The 9,231-nt window shown below is 40.6% G+C and overlaps 1 protein-coding gene across 1 annotated transcript; it reads right to left on the bottom strand.

Annotated features, from left to right (window-relative positions):
- Positions 1–390: 390 nt before the first annotated feature.
- On the bottom strand, positions 391–1,641 carry LOC124272220. Its single transcript, XM_046707372.1, has 2 exons — positions 1,485–1,641; positions 391–1,078 (listed from the first exon to the last, which is right to left on the bottom strand). Exons 1-2 carry the CDS (start codon positions 1,547–1,549, stop codon positions 631–633), a joined length of 513 nt encoding a protein of 170 aa, XP_046563328.1. The 5' UTR covers positions 1,550–1,641; the 3' UTR covers positions 391–630.
- Between the last annotated feature and the right edge of the window lie 7,590 nt (positions 1,642–9,231).

The following is a 9,231-nucleotide window of genomic DNA, read 5'->3' on the forward strand; positions in this document are numbered from 1 at the left end:
CCGGATAACCCAAGCTGCCTGTTAGGCGCTAGAAGGTTAATAGTCTCACGACTTATTTCACCGGGTACCCATTTCCTGCTGGGTGAACAGAGGCAATTGTGAACAAACTCACTTGCCTAAGGTGAGACCACATGTGATTCGTTGTGGGGCAGGACTGAAGTACTAGAAACTCTCAGGCTGCCAACACGGTCACCCATCCAAGGGCTGTCCGAGCCCAACGTTGCTTAACTTCAACTTATTTGTGACCTGAGCGCCATGCACAGGACCACGTGCCACCACAGATATGCTATTGGCCTTTGATTCAGCTGGAAACTTTAATTATATAATATGCAAATGCTCATATCATGTTTGATCTATAATTCACCCTAAAAAATATCTATAATTCACTCACAACACAAACACTTATTTTTATTATTTCACTAGGCCACTAGATCACTAGTGAATAGAAAACAAATGGTTTGAACAGGAACGTCGCTGGTTCCATGCCCAGCTGTCCTACCAAATTACATTGAAAGGTGGTGCTTGTTGTTACCCTGCCTGGCTCTATTCAGAACAATCTAGCTCTTACACGTGAGAAAAATAATGGATCAAGCATTTTATTACTTCTGACATAATCTACACTGCGAGATATCAGAGACACCAGTTACATACAGAGTCGTCCCTGTGACGGAAGAGATACAACATGGCATCGTGTCCTTGACCGAAAGTAAAATACCCGTCTCCTTCAGTGTTCCAAGCAACAGTTTCTCCATGATTGTCAGGATGGTATGCAACCTCTTCACCCGGGTGTTGGACAGCCTTCCAGACATCACCGTCAGGCATATGCCAATGGAAGATGTGATTCACCGTCTTGACTAATAAATCCTGACCCTTGGGTGATATGTCTGCAGCCACAGGCCCAGGGCTGTTTGTATGTAGCGGCAAAGTAAACAGAGATGATAGGGTCACAGTTTGGTTTCGACTCCGTCCACTGCTGTACAGCTTGGCTAGTTTGCTGCCTGTACCTACTGACTCGGATATAATATAGACATCGCCGTTTTTGGCCACTGCCAACGCCTTTGATGAAGTTTCGCTCCAGCTGAAGAGAACGAACATATCAATTGTCAAGTAAAAAACAACCCAACCTGGCTTAATTCCACACAACATCTATCGTCTATCGTCAGTGCTAAATAATACATAGTCTAATGCTATCCTTAGAAACATATTCCAGTTGATGAAAAGGGCCATGCAATAAAGCCAATATACATTATTGCTTGAAACTTGTCATCTTGTAACGGAAGCTCCTGTGATATGGATGTAGTTTATAAACATGAGAATATATATAGCCGTAATTTAACATGGATGTCTTGAGTGTTAGTATTAAAAGCGAATTTGGTGTTAATGTTAGGATTGAAGTGTAACTACGGACAATATCAAATCAAGAGTTTTCCAAACATGAATGTATCATAACAAATGTTGTGGTATACCGAAGATTCTCATCTTACATGAAATGCTGACTTGATTCAACGTTAACGTTCTGGGTGGTTACACTGGTGGGTTCCTTGAGCATATGCACGACATTCCTCACAGCATGATCTGTATCGCCGGTATCTGCTATGTAAATACATGTCCCCAACCTGGGACAAGGTCCTACTGCAATGTCCTCCCAGTCTCTTACAGACTCGTCCTGGACGTGAAGAGTAGCAACCACTGACGCTGTCCATTCGTCCACAATATGTATACTGGCTGAATGGCTATCGATGGCGTACAGATACCCGTGATGTTTCCGACTAGCAGCCAGGCCTGACGTCATGAGCAGATCTTGTGAGGAATCGATGGGTCCGATTTCTAGAAACTCGTTGTAATAATTAGAAACTGGAACTTGGGTACTTGCATGAGTAGATGTTTGAGGAATGGCCATACTTGTTGACAAAGGTGTTGTAGGTTTAGGGGTTGTGTAGCTTGAATGTTTTCGTTTATAGAAATGAAGCGCCTGTTGGGAGTCTTGAGCAACTGTGTAATACCCAGAAACATCCCATTTCCAGGCTACAGACTCCCCGTGATACTCATACACATACGGCACGCCAACACCAGGGTGTTCAAGGGCATTACTGACCGACTTATCAGACATGTGCCAGTAGTAGATATGATGGGGAGTCTTTATCAGCATGTCTGTGCCACTGGGGGAGATGTCTGCTGCAACTGGACCTGCATTGGGAGACGTGAAGGGCAGGGTCTGTGTTGAAAGGACATCGACGGTGTGTCCAGTATTCCAGCCTTGTGCAGGAAGTTTTGCCACAGAGGCAGGGTGCCCTTCGTTTTCTAAGAACACAAACACATCTCCAGAAGAGTCCATCATCGATGCCTCAGATTTCTTTCCATTATTCCTGAAACAAATAGGAAAGTTTAGAATAAAACGAATCGGCAATATTGCAGTGCTTTACTGAAAGGGTGAAGAGACAAGTGGGGAGATACTAAATCTGTATGTATCAAGGAATTGGTTTATTCGTATTACATAGCCATGACATCACTAGGTCACGCTGTAACTATTGTGTTCATTCACAACAAATAAGGTTTACAAGGTAAGTATATAAAGCTTAAAGAAGCTCGTAACACAGATGATATTCATTGTGCAGTCGATGTTAGTTGGACATAGGTCTCCTACTGACATTATTCACATGTAATCCATTTGCCAGTTACAGCTACCCACAGATCCACGCGTCTATTATTGATATAATGTTAACTGTTAAGTGTGACAAAATGAAATAAGTTTAAAATACTTCGGCCGATTTCCAGAGTAAGGTCGGGTTAACAATTTTCACGAAAACTGATGTTAGACCCGGAAGATGTAACAGGTGTGACTGATATTCAAGAGACTTTTATTATTCTACCATGACATCAGTAAACACTGGATTGTGATTGGTTAATTAAAGTCATTCAGAGGTATATAATCACGTTATACAGGTCTCTGTTTTCCGTGCGCAATCATACATGGTTTACGGTAATGCACTATTTTTGTCTGCCCACTAACATGGCGGACACCAAACAACCTACCGATGCATCGATAAATTACGGCGATTTTACTGTCGGAAATTACACATATGTCTTTAAAGATGGATTTAGCGATGACGGGCTCGACTCACTACTTGCGTAAATCACAGCAATAGGTGTTTATACATACAAAAGTACTTCGAAAGCATGGAAACAAATATTCAGTCGAACAAGATCAAAACATCGTCTGCTTTCCGAATAAAAATTCAGCAAAAACAAATATGTTTACGTTGATTCTATGTTATGTCAGAATAGATCCAGCAATAGACTGCTACATAATTTCCCGTGTTAAATTTATTATCAGCTTTCGTCAACGATATCGCCACTGATCTTGATCCGGTAACGGAGGATGCATTAACATCGAACGCCGAAGAAATTTTAATGCCTTCCGTCGACATAAATAAACAGTTGGGTTATCAATTCAAACAAAATGATAATTTTGAAATTTGTACTGTTTCAAATTTAGCGGTAGTAAAACACAATTACAGTATCTGCAAACCGTTCTGTTTAGCCCAACATATTTTTTTTTCTAAAAGTATAATATCGTTGAAAAAGTTATTTAGCTTAGTCATGATCCCTCTTATCCATTACACTGCTTGATCTAAAGTAGTCTATTAAAGTATAATTAATTACCTTACCGTGTTTATGCCAGAGGTACACCCTCATGTCCTGATCCATCCTTTCGGAAATATCACCACAAATCTGTCTCTTTGTCAACAGACTCGCGAACATGCCAGCGAATCCGATTCAATTTGAATTCACTACACTTTGAAGCCACTAGGTCACAAAACACTTTCCAAAATGTAGAAAATAATATCCGTAGAATCGAATTTGAGCACAAAGTACACACATGAGTGTGTAAGAGTCATCACAGCTGTCGCACGCAGACGTAGAGGTGCGTGAAATCGTCAAGTTGACAGGGCGCAAAATTCAACAGTATCTAAATTCGGTACAACACGGACTCCTCGTTACAGCAAAAGCGCCTCCACTCTTAAATTTTGTACCAGTACCAGTAATTAGATATCAAAGACTATCTCAGTCATACAATCAGGTTAACCTTGCGCAAACTGTCAGAGGCTCTCCTGTCGCATCTTTCCAAATTTGCACGTAAATGTAAACAATGACTTCCGAGAAAAGGTCAAGGCCATGAGGTTGCTGCCATTATTCTGGTGGGGTAAGGGTCTACTGTGGAATTTTCAAATGTGAACCAAGCTTTTTAAACTTATTTGATATATGTTTTCCAACTTATCAGTTAATGATTGGTGATTGATGCATTGAAAAAACAAAACGTGATTTGTTATTACTGAATCTGGAGTTTGTTAGTCATTGACGGTTTGCCACCAATCACCCCGTTTCGGGCGATGCCACTTGAGATTGGAATGCGAGGCCGCTTCACGTATTGACTCGTAACCAAAGAAAGAGCTCCACCTGAAATTGTTCATAAAATTGTCATGGTAGAATGGAGATAAACCTACTGTGTGGGAAAATCAGAGGTATATAACGAAATTATAATAGCTCTAAATTGTTCATTTAAAACCTCACGCTACGCGTTCGGTTTTAAATGAAATTTAGAGCTATTATAATTTCGTTATATACCTCTGATTTTCCCATCACTGGTTTGTTCAGACTTAGTCATTCTATCAACCACTGATTTGTGGAAGCTCAGGTACACTAATCAATCACTGGTTTGTTCAGACTTAGTCATTCTATCAACCACTGATTTGTGGAAGCTCAGGTACACTAATCAATCACTGGTTTGTTCAGACTTAGTCATTCTATCAACCACTGATTTGTGGAAGCTCAGGTACACTAATCAACCACTGGTTTGTTCAGACTTAGTCATTCTATCAACCACTGATTTGTGGAAGCTCAGGTACACTAATCAATCACTGGTTTGTTCAGACTTAGTCATTCTATCAACCACTGATTTGTGGAAGCTCAGGTACACTAATCAACCATTGGTTTGTTCAGACTTAGTCATTCTATCAACCACTGATTTGTGGAAGCTCAGGTACTCTAATCAACCACTGGTTTGTTCAGACTTAGTCATTCTATCAACCACTGATTTGTGGAAGCTCAGGTACTCTAATCAATCACTGGTTTGTTCAGGCTTAGTGATTCTATCAACCACTGATTTGTGGAAGCTCAGGTACTCTAATCAATCACTGGTTTGTTCAGGCTTAGTGATTCTATCAACCACTGATTTGTGGAAGCTCAGGTACTCTAATCAATCACTGGTTTTTTCAGGCTTAGTCATTCTATCAACCACATATTTGGGGAAGCTCAGGTACACTAATCAATCACTGGTTTGTTCAGACTTAGTCATTCTATCAACCACTGATTTGAGGAAGCTCAGGTACACTAATCAATCACTGGTTTGTTCAGACTTAGTCATTCTATCAACCACTGATTTGAGGAAGCTCAGGTACACTAATCAACCATTGGTTTGTTCAGACTTAGTCATTCTATCAACCACTGATTTGAGGAAGCTCAGGTACTCTAATCAATCACTGGTTTGTTCAGACTTAGTCATTCTATCAACCACTGAGTGGTAGAGTCAATTTCTTTCATTTATGACTGTTGTCGAGCTTCTGCTGCAGAAACACTGCACATACACAGCAGAATGTCTTGGAGAGAGCAGCAACTGTATTTCGCCCCGCATAAAAGTGTAAATATGATTTGACTCCCGAAACTTGGCAGCAAAAATGTTACATCTGTACTGCTTGTTCCTTCGTCAGTTTTACAGGGTGTCCAAGAACACCTGGTGTCCCAATGCACCACAGTCATTTAACAAGTATGTTGCATCAAACTTACACTGCAGGTTGGTCTTTTGCAGCAGAGGAGTATATTCCAGTAATGCAATAAGGTTCTGGAATATTGCTTACTGACAGAAAGACGACACTGACAGACAGACACTGACAGACAGACATACAGACAGACATACAGACAGAGAAACAGATGGATGTCAGGTTCACTATTTATTCTTGTTGCTGTCTGTTGTGTCTCATCAATGGTCAAAGGGGAGACAATTTCAAAACTTTGGTGGAAGAGTTTGCTCCCTTGATGAGCTGTCAGTCAGCAATTCTCAGAGTGCTGGTATAGAATATTTAAAGGCCAGGTGAGTGTCCTGCGAAGACAGCGGCCTTGCCATATCATTGTTTATTGGCATATGGTATTAACAATCGGTGCGATATTAGATATGGATGTGCCTTTTTCATATAAAATGTTTTTTTCAACTTCATATACTGCTGGATGTTTCTATGTCAACCACAGAAAAAGTAATAGACTTTGCTTCTTTTATCACAGGAAACAGTTGTTTGTTTCATAATGTTTCTGTTTAGATTTCTGTTTAATTTCAGAACAGAACCTTGAAGAGACATGGTAATGGCAGTGATCACCTACAGGATGTTGAGGCTGAATAGAAGACACGGGATGTTGCTGCTGCTGCTGCAATATGTCACATGTATGACTAACATTACATGTGAAGGGGATTCTGCTTCGGCAAACTGCATGTCAAGTTTTAATTTTCATATGATCTCTCAGTGTGGTCCTATAAGTTTTTAAAATGACCCATGCATTTTCACTGAAGGGGATTATTGAACACACTTGTCCAATTTCTTGGCAGTACACAGCAAGGGTAGAGTTAGATCACAGGGTGCAGTCTTTCACTCACTGAATCAATCACTTGATTGTCTGGTGCAGCCTTGACTTTAAAAGTTCTGAACTAGAATATACCCAGGGTAAGGGTTACGTTTAGGTACGCTGTCAGGTACATTACAGGAAGGGTAGAGTTAGATCACAGGGTGCAGTCTTTCACTCACTGGATCAATCACTTGATTGTCTGGTGCAGCCTTGACTTTAAAAGTTCTGAACTAGAATATACCCAGGGTAAGGGTTACGTTTAGGTACGCTGTCAGGTACATTACAGGAAGGGTAGAGTTAGATCACAGGATGCAGTCTTTCACTCTCTATGTGATTCACTTGATTGTCTGGCTCCGATTTGATTATAAAAGTTCTGGAAAACTGGAATATTTATGACTGCAAACAACCAAACGTTAATAATTTCACAAAAAAATTGTAAGTGAAACTTAAAATCAGATTCATCTGCCTGTCTGACTTGATAATATGCAGAAAAGATGGAGCGCTCAAAATACTGACAGTTCAACCACTATTCAATTACCTTAAAACTTTTGATTTCATACAGATTAGAAAAACATCATTTGTTTGTATGTCTGCATGATTGTTTGTTTTCTGCACTCAGCAATATTTCCAGCTGTATGATGATAGTTAGTAACTAAATGAGTGTGGACCAGACAATTCAGTGATTGAAGTCATGAGCTAAATCCAAACAATTGGGGTATAATGCCATGTATTAAGCACAGACACAAATCTGATCATTAACTGTTGTGTGTTCATTCTTATAACCAACACGTGAGAATCACAGAAAATGAAGAGAATCACAACACTGGCATGGAAGAGGTGTATTGAATGTGCATTTTCTTGACATTGACAAGTGGTCAAGTTGACTCTGGGAGTCACCAGATATATCCCAGCATGGGTAGATTTAGACAGACTGTCTTAAGAGGTTTTGTGAAATTACAAGAAAATCATTTTCTGTAAATGGTCACAACAGTGTGGATGGTCTACGTGGGGTCGATGGTCACAACAGGGTGAATGGTGTACATAGTGTAAATGGTCACAACAGGGTGGATGGTCTACATGGGGTAAATGGTCACAACAGTGTGGATGGTCTACGTGGGGTCGATGGTCACAACGGGGTGAATGGTGTACATAGTGTAAATGGTCACAACAGGGTGGATGGTCTACATGGGGTAAATGGTCACAACAGGGTGGATGGTCCACATGGGGTAAATGGTCACAACAGTGTGGATGGTCTACATGGGGTGGGTGGTCTACACAAGGCACCCCTTCAGTATCTTAAAAGTTAAGGAACCAGGGTAAGGGTTAGGGCTGCGCAATATAACTGGTATTTACGGGTTCAGACATATGAAAACGATACGTATTGCGATACGCTGATCGAAAACTGGTATTTTGACTTGCATTCGGAAATCTTTATAACACTCGGAAATCTTCGGATATTTCCTTGTTTCATTTGTGCCAAATATTATTTACATTTTTATTTTGTCATGATTAAAAGTTTTTATTAAAGCGTAATAAAGCATAGTGAATTTGTTGTGTTCATGGTTTATAAATCAAGCATTGACTCGATTATAAGTAGTTTTTTGTTTAAAAAACCTCTTGCAATATATTGCAATACAAATGAATATATGCTTTCGCATCGCAATATGAAAATTCATGCAATACCCACCCCTAGTAAGGGTGTGGCACCTGTATAGAATCTGAGGGTTGATGTACCAAGGTAAATGCATGGCACCTGTATAGAATCTGAGGGTTGATGTACCAAGGTAAATGCATGGCACCTGTATAGAATCTGAGGGTTGATGTACCAAGGTAAATGCATGGCACCTGTATAGAATCTGAGGGTTGATGCAAGGCACCTGTATAGAATCTGAGGGTTGATGTACCAAGGTAAATGCATGGCACCTGATAGAATCTGTGGGTTGATGTAGAAGGTAATGCATGGCACCTGGATAGAATCTGATCTGTGGGTTGATGTACCAAGGTAAATGCATGGCACCTGTATAGAATCTGAGGGTTGATGTACCAAGGTAAATGCATGGCACCTGGATAGAATCTGAGGGTTGATGTACCAAGGTAAATGCATGGCACCTGGATAGAATCTGAGGGTTGATGTACCAAGGTAAATGCATGGCACCTGTATAGAATCTGAGGGTTGATGTACCAAGGTAAATGCATGGCACCTGTATAGAATCTGAGGGTTGATGTACCAAGGTAAATGCATGGCACCTGGATAGAATCTGAGGGTTGATGATGTTAATGCATGGCACCTGGATAGAATCTGAGGGTTGATGTACCAAGGTAAATGCATGGCACCTGTATAGAATCTGAGGGTTGATGTACCAAGGTAAATGCATGGCACCTGGATAGAATCTGAGGGTTGATGTACCAAGGTAAATGCATGGCACTTGCATAATATCTAAGGGTTAAGGAACCAAAGTTAGGGTACCAGGGTATGTCTGTGGCACCCCTTTAGTAGCCGAGGTGTATTGAACCTGAGTAAATGTGTTGCGACCTTTGCCTAGTGTAGGTATTTTGAAT

The sequence above is a fragment of the Haliotis rubra genome, unplaced genomic scaffold (assembly GCF_003918875.1).
Source record: "Haliotis rubra isolate DU_JTF1 unplaced genomic scaffold, ASM391887v1 Scf1673, whole genome shotgun sequence".
Taxonomy (NCBI): domain Eukaryota; kingdom Metazoa; phylum Mollusca; class Gastropoda; order Lepetellida; family Haliotidae; genus Haliotis; species Haliotis rubra.

Excerpts from the sequence above, each read along its gene's own strand:
- LOC124272220 (XM_046707372.1), bottom strand. The coding sequence starts at position 1,549 with ATGCTCAAGGAACCCACCAGTGTAACCACCCAGAACGTTAACGTTGAA. Across the intron at positions 1,079-1,484 it reads GAATCAAGTCAGCATTTCAT|CTGGAGCGAAACTTCATCAA; the intron begins GTAAGATGAGAA and ends CGTTCTCTTCAG.